General features: G+C 39.0%; 1 protein-coding gene across 3 annotated transcripts in view; it reads left to right on the top strand.

Moving 5' to 3' along the window:
- sez6b (seizure related 6 homolog b) overlaps positions 1–13,666 on the top strand; it is a 190,948-nt gene extending 177,282 nt beyond the window's left edge. For all 3 annotated transcript variants that reach the window (XM_035155214.2, XM_035155213.2, XM_035155212.2), the window contains 7 exons: positions 370–561; positions 3,030–3,224; positions 7,033–7,068; positions 7,346–7,454; positions 9,425–9,524; positions 11,010–11,018; positions 11,891–13,666. In XM_035155214.2, coding sequence (XP_035011105.1) covers positions 370–561; positions 3,030–3,224; positions 7,033–7,068; positions 7,346–7,454; positions 9,425–9,524; positions 11,010–11,018; positions 11,891–11,920 — 671 coding nt within the window. In that variant the 3' untranslated portion in view covers positions 11,921–13,666. The remainder of the gene's footprint in view (positions 1–369; positions 562–3,029; positions 3,225–7,032; positions 7,069–7,345; positions 7,455–9,424; positions 9,525–11,009; positions 11,019–11,890) is intronic.
- The last annotated feature ends 325 nt before the right edge of the window (positions 13,667–13,991 follow it).

Below are 13,991 nucleotides of genomic sequence, written 5' to 3'. Positions count from 1 at the left end.
GAAGGGAGTATGTGTGAAGACAGACTCTATTCTCCTAGTGGTGCTGACCAAATGTAATGTTTGAGGATGGTCGAAAATTCCTTCACATGACTCAGCATACTGCACCAAAATGATGCAGTCACACCAAAAATCTACAACCCAAGCCGCATTGTTTGTCCTCATTGCATGAGTAAATTTTGCCAGTCGACTGAGTGAGCCTTATCTTTCTAACCAATCAGAGTCAGCAATGGAAGCTCACAGCTGTCAATCAATGTGTGAAAGCGCTTCTGGTCGTCAAGAGTGTAAAGTTTAGAGTTTGATGGAGACCAAGAGGACAGAAAAGTTGTTAGTTGATGGTACCCAACCTTCTTTCTTTTGATGTCCATCCAGTGGTGTCTTGTGCTGACCCTGGAATGGTGGATCACAGCAGGCGGGTGCTGTCGGGTCCCCATTTCACTGTGGGTTCCACCATCCAGTACGTCTGCAACAAGGGCTTCACTCTGTCTGGAAACAGCCTGCTCACCTGCTTCAACCGAGGCTCCTCAGGCCCCAAGTGGAACCAGAAGCTGCCCAGATGCCTGCGTATGTACCAGAGTTAGAGTGTTTGTCACACCAGAAACTGTTCAAATCATGAGACACTAAAATTATATTTCATTTAGTTGAGTTAATATAATGTGTAAACAAACTGCAAATGCCTCAGCATGCCTCAAACAATGGGTTTGTCTGATCTATAATTGTGCATTGGGGCGCTCCTATAAGGCCTTGGTATTAACACGTGAACACAAGAAGGCAACTCTAACTACCGGTGCAAATGCACTGGAGATGCAATGATGACACATTAATATCTGATTGCTCAGACCACATTAGAAGGTGGTGTGGACCATCACATTGTCCCCGAACGACCACCCTACTGAACTGACGTCCTCTGTGGAAGTGGAAGTACATATATCACAAACAAGTATAAGACGTACATATTCATGTAAGCCGGCCTTGTCCACAACATTTGATGTTTTCAAAAAGCCCATGGAGATGTATTACGAGTGTGATCAAACATCATGGGTGACTTGGTTTGTGTGAAACACGCAAAGGGATAGATCCAAACCAGGCACAGGAAATGCAGTGATGATTAACAAAGGTAAGAGACAAGGACACATTTGTTTTTTTTAAGAGAATGAATGTCCAGTATGTGCATATTGAGAATGGATGTCCAGTATGTGCATATTGAGAATGGATGTCCAGTATGTGCATATTGAGTGGCGAAGTGAGATCTGATCACAGTTGGTCACTCGATATAAATCTGGAGACACATTTTAATGCTAGATGTGAACTGACATACATGGAACCTTTCCTTGAGTAACATCCTTTTGAAAAGCTTTACAGAAACATCATAACATCTTCATTTAATTTGCTCTTGCCTCTATTCCCTTCAACCCTATTGAATTTGGGTGCACTTTACATCCTTCCCTCTGGAGCTTTGGACTTGTTATTCTGGTTCAGGTACTTATAGATCGCGCAGTTTGTCTTCCTTAAAATGATTCTAACATTAAAAGAAGTTAATTAGCCTGGTTTTGAATGAAGACTTTTAGTGTCACACGATGACCTAAATTGATGTTAAAAGAATCATCTCACTGACAAGAATAAACTATCATCATACCACTGTGTGAAACGGTACACAAATCTTATCGTACATCTTCATGCATGTATTACAATTTGCTTAAAGGTTGTATGTGTAAAATGTTTCATTCTATTCTTTTGGATGACATGTTCTTGAGTTATCAGGTAAAGCCTCTGATTATTTTTATATTTTATTAAGAATTGTGACAGAGAGGTGTTCCTTGATTTTAATGAAATCATGATCGCCAACACCATCTACCTTGACCTCCTGCCATTCCATTTTTTCCCGACAGAGCCGGAGGCTTGAAGTGCGTCAGTCTGATTAAAATATAATTAATGTGATTCCCCTTAGCCTTAAAGCCATTAATCTCATTTGCATGAACATTTCCTTCTCTGCCTCACCTACTTTCTAGGTGGAGACATAATGTACAACGGCACTGACTTATAATTAATTTAACTGGACAACCAGAGACAAGGCAGGCCATTGTTATGTATGAGATCACGAGCAAAAGACAATTATTGGCGGAAAACTGTCTTTCCAAAAAAAATTCCAGCCTCAGGAGCGAGCGGCTGTAGAGAAACCTGCGTCATGAGGTGAAAGTGGAACCACCTCTCAGATGTCACAGACATATTTTCGTTCTGAACTCAAGTCAAGTTCACATTATTTCATTTTATTCCAGGCTGATCACTGTAGCAGTTGGCACAACTGTGATGGTCACAATTCAGATTAATGACGCAGCTTCATAGTAGGTTACAGGTGTCTCGGTTAAAACTGCTGAATGTGTTTACATTTTTCTTTTTTTGAAATTCAGATTATGTCTAAACAGCCATTGATTCAGCTGCATTTCAGTGACCTCATGTCACCATGTAGTTAGGACCTTCTGTTATTTGAAAATAAGTCATACTGTATATAGTCAGTTTCAATATAGACTTCTAAATATATTGACTTTGCACCTCAGCAGTGCCTTGCGCAGTGGTTGTATTTCAGGACAGATAGTTTTTAAAGTCTCAGTGTACTCCGAAGAAAATGCTCATTAGATCATCTAACAGCATCAACATCTGAAACCTCGTGTGTGTGTGTGTGTGTGTGTGTGTGTGTGTGTGTGTGTGTGTGTGTGTGTGCCTGTGTACATTTACTGTGTATGATACTTTTTTTGTATCTTATCAGGTTTATCTCAGACTTTGTGTTAAATCAAATCCCGCTGACATAATTATTATTTCGGATTTTTGTTTACGATGGCACATACTTGTTTTGTGTCACTAACACTGTCTGACATTACATTGACACATTACTTTTTAATGTGTTCAGCAAATTTGATGGCAATCGTCACATAGAAGTAAAAAGGTTTTTCATGAAAGCAGTGCTATTAGAGAGATGATAGATGGAGTAATTATTAAGTATTTATACAAAATTTCTTGGTGACCTTTACCCCCAGCTGAGACCTTTGAGCCCTGCGGTCACCCAGGAACCCCGACCTATGGGATCCCCAACTCCAACAAGCTCCACTTCCAGGCAGGTGACACTCTCCACTACTCCTGCATGACTGGTCACCAGCTGCTGGGGGAGCCTGTTCTCCACTGCATCCCTGGACACCCGTCCCAGTGGAGTGGGCTGCCACCTGTCTGCAAAGGTGAGGAACTGCAGATTGATGTATTTTTCATATCATCGGTTCAAACACAGTTCAACAGTGCCTGAGGGTCTTTAAAAGCTTCCTACAATACATAGCCTAATTTTAGATGGTTAAGAAATACACAAATGTATGTAATCATCCTAAAATATATTAATAAATAATATTACATTATGAATTGCTGCATAATGCATTACTTTCTTGGTTCAACTGAGCTGGTTAAATATTGTCGTACTTGCTAAGTTTTGTTGGTTTAAGAGTATTTCATGAAAGCCTTGTCAAGTTGTATAATATAATAAAAGTGTCAGTAGAAACAGAAAAGCCACAATTATATAAAGTCTAATTAATTAATAGTGAAATTCCACTAGTACAGAATACTTAATGTTGAAATTCAAATAACACTGGGTTTTAGTGTAAGAAATTGAAAATAGAAGATCAGATAGAAAAGTGTATTGGCTTTTGTCATGTGACTGACTGAACAGAATTTAAATCATTTTGTAGAGCCATATCTGCTGACACCGGTAGTTTGATGAATTCTCAAAGGTTCGGCTTTAACATTGAAATTTTAAAACTGTTTTTCTTCATATTTTTATTTTATTCTCAATATGCAAAATTAAAAAGATCTTCCTCTCCTAATTTTTCACGCAAATATGCTTCCTCATATCTGGCACTAATATGTTTGCATAGACATTCAGTTCAAGAGGTGTCTGGACTACCAGTGGTTGCTGTCTAAATAGGACAAGAAGAATTTACCTGCTCTCCCATTAGAGCATTTAGTTAGAGACCATCTGTAAAATACTGTCTCTCACTGAATCTTACCATGACAGTGTAGGTGCCATGTGGTGACAGAAGTCCCACATCGGACACATTAACTATGAGAGCTGACTGTTAGTGGCATCAGCTGGGTTTTGACTCATTGTATATAAAATGCGATAAACTCAATCATATTTAAATCTTAATATTGATGAGTAGTTAAATTGTATAACTATGCATATTAGCAACAGTAACAATGTAGTTACAATGTGAAAACAAAAACATCGTAAGGCCTGTTGTCAACCTATCTATATACATTTGAATTTAAATGGATGACAGATGTAGACAGTTGGAGTTTTGGCCTTGGCTGAATGAATTCAGATCGAACATTTCATCATGGTGAGTGTGGGCAGTGACTTTATCCTGTCCTGTCCCCTTGACCTGCAAGTTGTACTCAGACTGTTGATGCACAGCAGTGCACTTCTTGGTGTCAAGGTTTGACAACAGACCATTTATTTTATTTTACTGTTTTTCTTTTAAAAAGGGCTCTGCTCTCAGAGCTGCCAGTATTAACTGCTGCAGTGGCCACTGACCCAACACAAAACACACAAGTGAGACTTGTTTTCCTTGAATGTTCTAAGACTTTCTGGCAGCTTCTATGCTTGCTGAACTGTGATAAAACATAGATCCTTCTTTCTATATTTCTTCTGGTATCAAGCTAATTATTTTATTGTGAAATACACAGATCGTGCCAATCTTGTGTAATTTTGCCATTAACAAAAAATAATTATTGTTCTTTTTTCACTGTGATGTGGAAGATGTTTGGTATGAGCTTAACATGTTATTTTATTTACACTGAGTCTAAGTAGTCAAAAATATATATATACATATTTACTGTATATGTGTGTGTGTGAGTGAGACTGTGTGTGTCATAATTTCTGGTTTTGTGTGTTGTCAGTATTTCTATATTTTACTTACACTGTCAACACTGCGCCTCAATGGAAAGGATTATACATGTAACTTTTATTCCAACCTGACCTTTGTGTCACATGATCCGTTAAACCGCCTCCATTTTCTGGTGCTTTCATGCAACACCTTGACAGACAATTGAACAAAACAAGAACCAAGCCAAACAAAGAAGACCGAGAGTGTTTCAAAACAGCAGGAAAAACACATCAATCACAGTAAAAGGCCGGGGGAAGAAAAGTCGTGGCTTTGCTTTAATGCCTCTGGATTGTGTGGTCCTGACACTTTAAAGAAGGTTGTTCCAGTTTGGAGGCTGAAACAACAGAAGAGTGGCCTTTACTTTAAGTGTGCACCCTGCCCAAAGCACCTAAAGGAGACAGAGAGCTGTGAGGACACATTAGACATCAGCACGACTGGAGGGGAGACCTGCGCAGTTATTAGAGATTTCACAGCCCAACTGCTGCATATCCCTAAAGTCATGCACTCACACTGCATTACACTGATGACTTATTCCACAGTGTGTGAAACATATTTTGTGTAAGTATAGTAACAGTATTTTGTACATTATAATTTAGACATTATAATCATGCAAAACAAGAGAGGTCTTTGTTGTCCTCTTGACATTCATTTGCCTAATATCTACCAAAGTGCACAATAATCTTTCCCTGAGTTCTCCTTGCTATCTCTCCTGTGCGGCCGAACCCTGTCACAGTCACGGTGTCTCTCTCTCTCAGCATCTCTGTTGTGTGCACTCTCAGTTTTACCTGTGACCTCAGAGTCCAGTCAAGTGTAAAACTGGAGTCGGTAGTTTTCTGACTTGGCTGTCATGCTTCCAGTCCACTTAATAGCAGTATTACAGGTAACTAGCGCAGGTGGAAACCACAGAGCGAAGTCACAGCACACCCACACATAGGTAGTTTTAGAAACTCATTTTATGAATATTTGAAAATCTAAATCCGAGGTGGGACTTTGTTGAATAGTGTCCTAGATATCAATTTAAAAGCATATGGGATTTTTTTTTCTGCTGCTACACAGCCAGTGTCAGCATTGGCAGCTGTGATCTACTTTTGCAGAATTACTGAGCTCAGTGTCAACCTTTATACTCTACTCATGAAGAGCAGCGGTGGACAGCAATATCAACGTTAACTCTTGTTTTGCTTCTATCTCTATCACTTCTGACATGACAGCTCCCCCAAAGTGAAGCCAAACAATCTTGATCGCCTCATGGTGCCGCCTGCCGTATTGGTCAGAAACTCTGCCTCCTCCATGTCAGTGGATGGAGTATGGACCAAATTAAAAAGTCAAAGGGCACATTCAATTTGATGTAGTTCAGTCAGGACCACTTCCGTCAAAGAAATCATTTGCATCTGAAGTTTCATTTGGCGTTATAGCTCTGTTCCAGGATCTCCCTGCCCTTCCACATACTTGGAAAGCCTAAGACAGAGAGAGAGCACACCTCTCCATCCATTCTCTCCAACAGACACTGAGTGCATTAAACACAGTATAAAAAGGGAAAGATGGGGTGGAGGTGGGTTGCAAAACAGCTTGCAGCGGAAGCAGCAGGAGTAGCCAGGTTGAAGCAGCTTAAATAAGGCGCCTTGTTTGAGCTTTGCCAATGAATGTGTGGAAGGGAGTCAGCTGAGCCATCAGCTGCTGTCGCTGTCAGGGGAGCTGAGCTTAACTCTGTGGCCTGTCTGAACTCACGCTATGCTCAATTTCTTATCACACTGATGTATGTAGTAGGGGTGTCGGGATTAACCAGTTTTATTTATGTATTTCCTGACATGTTTTGCTTAAATCAAATCAATATTTCTCTGATAATACTTTCCCTGTATAATGTATTTCATTTATTTATAATAAGTTTGCAAAAAATCTTTTCCTGTTGTGAAAGTATCTCATCACCTACAGGAGCAAGGCACAACAACTTCATATTCAGTTAGTTTACTGAAGAAAGCTTGAACTCAACTGGTCTTGGTTATCACTGTCACATTTTGTCTTGAAGATCAGATCTGATTACTGGATAAGTTTTCTGTTTTTTAATGAAGGTCTTTTCCACATATTGACCTTGTTCTCTCAAATGTATTCTCCTCAGCAAACCCTGCGGCTTTTGATGAGCACAGATTAGATGGTAAGTTTTTCCACAATGTTAAGTCTACTTGCATTTTTTGAGTTCACATTAAAGTCTCTGTGGTAATGCTGAAAGAAAATGGAAAACTATCCCCAATAAGTCAAATCTTCAACAATTATAAAACCTTTTATAAACCATTTATTTTACCCTTTCAAAATGAAACAATTGGTTTCTAATGAGTTTAGTTCTACTGAGGTTTTGTGAAACAAAAAGCACATTCAATAGAAGAGTTTGTTCTGAACAAAAAAAATGATTTTACCCTTTCTATTTCCAATAGTGTCTACTGCAGACGTCAGACTGGAGGGGGCCCAAGTGGCGTTTGCTGTCTTCATCCCTATCGTCCTTCTTCTCATCTTCATAATTGGGATGTACCTCTACTTCTCAAAGTAAGTTTGAATGATGAATAAAGATGGGGAATCGCTGATACAACACAAATCGTCCTTATCGAAGCTTCTATTTCAGTTCAACTAAATGACAAGTAATTCTTGGATAGAAACAATAAACTGAAAAACAGTTTGAGGTTGTTGGGAGCACTGGTTTCAGAGGAAAATAAGTATTATTATTTATTTACACAAGTAACAAATAATGTACACATAATACATGAGAGATTAAAAAAATACTTGAGCAATGCAAAAGGCACAAAAAATGTCAAATGATTGTGAGAGAGGTATAAATAAATAGAAAATAGAATTTGTCTTCACTATTTCTCACTGTATTGTGTTGTGGTGAGGTTCGAGTCTGAGCTTCGGCTGGACCACTTAAAGCCACTTCAGTTTTATCTTGGCTGTATGCTCCAGGTCATTGTCGAGCTACAAGGTGAATGTTCGCACCAGTCGCAGTTCATGTGCTCTGTGGAGCTCTCTGTACTTGGCTGTAGTCTTAGATACTTTTCAAACAGGCTGGCTGGCAGGAAAGGTTCTGGTGGTTCCACTCTTCTTCCATTTCATAATTATTAAGGCCTCTGTGCTGCTAGGAGCACTGTAAGCTTTTGAAATGCTTTTATATGCCTGCCCTGATCTATGCCTCACCACGAGTTTAGCATTGAGGTCTACAGAGAGTTATTTGGACAATAAATAAATTAGCAAAATTTTCTAAAACATGTCTTCACTTTATCGTTTGGAATTACTGAGATTATGATGGGAAAATATCTGAATAATCCATTTCAATTTTTAAAGGGAAAAAAAGGGTAAAAATCTGAAGAGATCTGATTATATTCTTAACCCAGTGTATGTAAGCTACCAGGAGCAGCAATATATATGAGGGGGGTCATTGACGCTTCTAACACACGACAGATGCAAAAATGGAAAAAAACTAATAATATCTCTCGTTGAAAAAGCTGTGACACACACATAGAAGACACTGACGAAGATGTTAAGAGAGTTTGTGGTGATAAGAGCCGACACCAGTTTCTGTGTGTTGGCAACACAATCACGTGATCTCCGTAGCCAACTCTCCAAATTTTACCAAGAGGTAATGTCTGAAAACGGCTATATTGTGGAGAACAAATTGCAAAAAAAAAAGAATGAATACAGATTTAAGACTCCTGACATTGAAGTGGCATTTTAGCCACATTTTATTATGGCCCCAGTTCTGCTGTTTCTCTTGCTCTGCTGTCAGCATGCGTAGGTCTTAGTCACTTCTACTTCTATGAGGTCTGACCCTTCACCGTACCACCCACTGCCACAACACCTCCATCACAGCTGGCCTGCACCACTCCTTATTAGCACTGCCGACACTGTGCAATTTAGGCTGTCAGCACAGAATCATTGTGATTCCCACTGAAGTGATGCATTAGTTTTGGATATATCCAGACTACAATGAATTAGGCATGTATTAGATATAGAACTGAATAAGAAAGTTATATGACAATTTTTTATGTGACACCACAGCCCTTTCAGAGTATTGAGAACTTAGACACCACATATTACTGTCTCCTGAGAATCCTGTATGGTGCATTTGAACCTTTCCTTAATTATCAAAAGGTATAAAAAAGAGAGTTTGTTTACAGCATTTACTCAAAAGAGATAAATTCGACTATTTTTAGCCAACATGCTTTTCAAAATAATTGTCACAGGATTGGGATCAAATATTTCAGTACACAGTGATGAAAATAGATTGTAAAAAGTGTATGACACAGTCCCATTAAAAGAGCTTTCAAGTTGAAAAGTATTTTTTCCACCCAAATGACTTGTTGTCCTGTATTGAAGAGGTTTATTCACTACATGAACTTTGGAAACATTATTTCACGGTGACAATGACTTGAAGCCTTCCTACGTGTACTGTGTTGTATTTATTGTATGTGATGTACATGTATTGTAAAAGATAATATTAATGCATTTTTCTCTATGGTCCTCAGGGTTCCGAGGAAGTCACTACAGCTCTCCCTCTCCTCCAACTTACCATATGAAAACATCTCTGGAGAACCTGCAATCGACAGCTCTGTTTATGAGACAACGGTGAGTCAACATATGTTATACTATTTGTGTAATTATATGATGGGGAGTTTTGACCTGACTGGTCCTGGTGCAGGGTCTTTTGTCAACTGCATTATGCAGGAGCACCAGGCAGGAATAAGCAGCATGTAAGCGCAAAGCTGAAATACTACAAGTCTTAAGAGTTTGACACAGAGAAGATCTCCAGGGCCTCAACATCAGGTAATAAAGCAGAACCACTTTGAGCAGCTTGTCGTGTCAGTTATTCGTTATTTGTGCATATTGCTAAACACAAATTCAATTAAATTAGCACAAACCAGTTGAGCCCGTGGACATGGCAGGGTTATTAATAGGGCAGTGCGGGCAATATCCCCTGGGGCCCAAAACAGCCTGTAGTTCACTGTGCATAAAATGGTTCTTAATTTGATTTCTTGCAAATGTGTTAGAACATTTTCACCACTTCACTGGAAAAATGCAATATTGCTTCAGGGTGCTGCATGATTCAAAACCCTAACCCTGTCTTCCAGAGGAGTACTGTCAAGTTTTACAACCCTGAAAAATAATTATTTTTCCCATTATCACCCTGGCAATTCTGTGGTAGGAGCTCTTTGACCCTGGTGCATTTCCTTGTGCATTTGTTCTTCTGGTAGAAACCCTGTTTCAGTTATTTATTTTCATTTTATTGCTCAATATTTGGTGAAAGAACATTCCCATCCCCGGTCAAAAATCACAATCAGACAGAAAAAGAAAAGAAAAACCAGTAGGAATGATTACAGTCACATTAAGATCTGCACAAGTCATTACAGAAGTTAAACCTTCCAGCAAGACAAGTTATTATTATTATTATTATCATTATTAATAATATATAAGCAGTTTCAGAAATATTCAAACCAGCTTATCTGACACCAACAATCATGTCACAGTCACTAAGATCACATTTTATACATTCTGATGTATGAAGTGAACAATAACTGAAGCTCCTGACCTGAGCCCCCTCAACACCACATGCACCCTTACCCTCTCAGTGGTGTGTCTGTGAAGGTTCTTCAGGAGTTCTACATGTGTACATAGGCAACTGGATGGGCGACTGATTCTCCATGATGTTTCACTTCTCATCCACGTTCCAAATGAATAGTTGGAGGTTTCAGGTGTTAAACCTCTGTGGGTTGTCACCCATCCTGAGAGTTGTTACGTTAAATATGCAGGTCGTTGAATCCCAGGTCATTAGTTTGAAGAGGAGCACTGTAATGTGCTTCTGTAAACACATGTATGTCATCATGTCTTCATCTCAGTTGTTGACTTATTGACACCTGCTTTCAACAGTTGCATCTACAATTTAAAACTAGTAATTTCATTTTTTTTAAAGTTTGTAACCATGTTATACAAGTATTCAAATTCCCTTAGGTAACTCTGAATATAAATATTAACCAGGTACAGCATCATGATAATTGATGATTTTAATTTCTTTCTTCTTCTTCTTCTTCTTCTTCCATGTTGGCAATCCTGAAGAACAACGACGTAAGTTCATCCTAACCTGAAGCTTATCAAACGTTACACAGTTGCAAGTTAAAACATCATGTGTCATAGACTTGAGGGATAAATCTGTTGGTAATCTATATATTTTTTCTTATGGTCAGTCAATCCCATGTGTAGAGCCAAACCAACAACGAATGTATTGTGTGTAAACCTGGAATATCGTGCCACTGTTTCCAAAAATCTACTGAGCACACCAGTGACCCACATAGTCACATTGAGTGACAAGTACCGTCATTACCATTAAGGACTATATCATCCCACATACACTGTCCTTCTACCCCAAATACTCAGTAGAGCCCTCAATGGGGATTAATTGGCTCCTGAAAATAGACCCCAACAAACACTCTATTTCCTCCTGTTTGAATAACGTTTGATAAAACAACATGCTGGGAAATAAGGCAATCCATGCTCTTCTTGTTAAAACATTAAACTATATATTTCTGAGGTAAAAGATGTATGTCTTCAGTAGGAACCAGTGGGTTTAGGGGATTAAAGGCACAGACATGGCTTGTTCACACATGTCCATATCTTGTACATCGGGATTTCCCTTTTCTTTGACCTGTGACAGGACAGGTGTATAATGTTGTGCTTGTCAGTGTATGCTGATGTAGTTTGGAAAGCTGACAGCTGTCCCAGTACATAGTCATAGACACCGTTTCCAACACGGTCCCACAAGACTGTGGATGACAGTGATACCTTGTAAAATGAGTCATAGTCCAGTTTGACTCTAATTTCACTAGACTTTAAAGCAGTATTAGTTGTCGAAGGTCAACCATTTGGAGGTTTGAGAAAATGTCTGACAAACCCTTCAAAGTTCTCTGTAATCTGACATGTTCATTCTTCTTGTCTCACAGGAAACAAGAGAGTACGAGGTTTCGATCTGAAGACGCCAGTGTGTGTGTTTCAGTATGGACAGATAAGAAGCCCGCTGGCCTTTTCAATGTCCGTCAGACTCGCACCTTTGGTGACTCATTTGACGCCTCCACCCCTGATCTCTGGTCACCGAATATGAGCCTCCCTTTATTTACCCAACAGAGGACACCTCACCGCCCCTGGAAAGGCTGGGCCACTGGATTATTTTTCTAGCTCTTCAACAGTTACAGTCCAGCAGCAGCAGTTTGTACAGTTTTTAATCCCGTGCTTGCATCCTGAGGACTTTCAGTGCAAGTAACATCTCAGAAAGGAGAAGGAATAGGTGCGAAGTTTGTGCCATCAAGTGCATATATCCACAGGTGTTGCATTGTGTTATGTACATTATACACTATTTGTCTTCTGCTTTCATTTCAAGAACAATCCCTATGTGTTTATGGGATGTCTATTAAGAGTAAGACCTGTCACAGAAAAAAAGAACAGCATTTGCTTTTACAAGCAGTTGCTCAAAATGATTGCTCTTTGACTTTAAGTGACCCATGAGAAATCAGAATGTGCCTTAAATAAAAGGCCCTTTAAGGAAAAACTGATGAGAAGAGAGGAGAAGACTGATATCATTCTCGTGTGCATGTTAAGACCAGAGCTTGAGTCACGATGTGGTTAGCCTAGCTTAGCATTTGACTAAAAGCAGGGGGACATGGCCTTTTAAAGCTAAAATGACCATGTGCACTCACCAACACCTCTAACATGGTGCATCTTTGTAACACAAGCTGAAAACAATTAACAACTGGTGGTTTTTGGGATGTGGCTAATTAAATGATAAAAAAACATTCATCAACTCATATGAAAGTGAAACATGCATCTCCGTGCAAGTGAGAGTGAAACTTGATTCTCTGCAGTGATTTGCTGAAAAAGTGACAGAAAAAGTAAAGGAAAGAAGGTTTAACCATTACCATGCTGTGCAAAATGTCTGCAAAGAAGACGACCATTGTCATAATGTCTGAGAGTTCTCTTCTATTGTTTTACAGTTCTGCTTGACGCAAAGCCATTGAAGGCCGTTGTAGGTTGATACAACGTTTGCAGTTGTTAGCTTGTGAGTCTTTACAGACTCTGTAGACATTTCTCATACTTTATCCATCATGTTTGGTGTCGCTCTTGCTCAGCCAGGCTTAACTCATCTGTACCAGCTCTGTGTTTAACACAGACATTAAATTGGAATTAATGTTCCCATTTCGCCTTGACAAAGAAAGCAAATACGCCTATTTTCCAGAGTGTCGAACCATTTCTAAAACAGAAACTGTTAACATGCAAGTTAAGATTATACATTACACGCCTTGTCAATAAACCCCAGAAAATGTTTCCAACTCCCATGGGGATCATTGAAGTTTCAGTTTATATTTTCAAATGACCAAACTGATTGAATGTGTTCATACTGTGTGTAACATACAGAAATTTTGATTTCTACTTTTAGTGACATCCCATGTATTGAACTGTCTATTAAGCTAAAGGGAATTGCACACCAAGGTCAGCCGTTGTTTATACAGTATTACCATTGCCTGAATGCAGGTTATGTCAAAATTTAGAGCATTACTGTCATTCAAACATTCAGTATATATTGTCCTAGGAGAATACAGTATGTATCCATGCAAGCTGGTGTGATGACAATGATTATAATCAACCTATTTTTGATTGAATGCACACAAAGTACTGATCAAGCGAACATCACAAGCATCTTCAATAAAAAGGTATTGTTCAGACAACGTGTCTTATTTGCTTCATCTCCTTGACAGGTGAGTGAATGGTTTCTGCTCATTTGAGAGTGTGAGACAATGGGACTGGTTTTGAACCAATTCCTGTTTGTTATAATCAAACAGAACTAATGACATGAGAGGGATCAAGAGAATAAATACATTTAAATCTGTAAAACTGAGATTTATAGAATGTTGTGACACTGAATCTGACTGCAACAGAATTGACTGATTGATTGAGAAGTTTTCTTCATTGAACTTTCAGAACTCACATTTCTGAGATACACTTCTATAGTAATAATTGTATTTGTTGTGGTGTTGCATTCACGGCATCATT

This window comes from Hippoglossus stenolepis, chromosome 4, assembly GCF_022539355.2.
Source record: "Hippoglossus stenolepis isolate QCI-W04-F060 chromosome 4, HSTE1.2, whole genome shotgun sequence".
Taxonomy (NCBI): domain Eukaryota; kingdom Metazoa; phylum Chordata; class Actinopteri; order Pleuronectiformes; family Pleuronectidae; genus Hippoglossus; species Hippoglossus stenolepis.
This window is presented reverse-complemented; position numbering and strand designations above follow the sequence as displayed.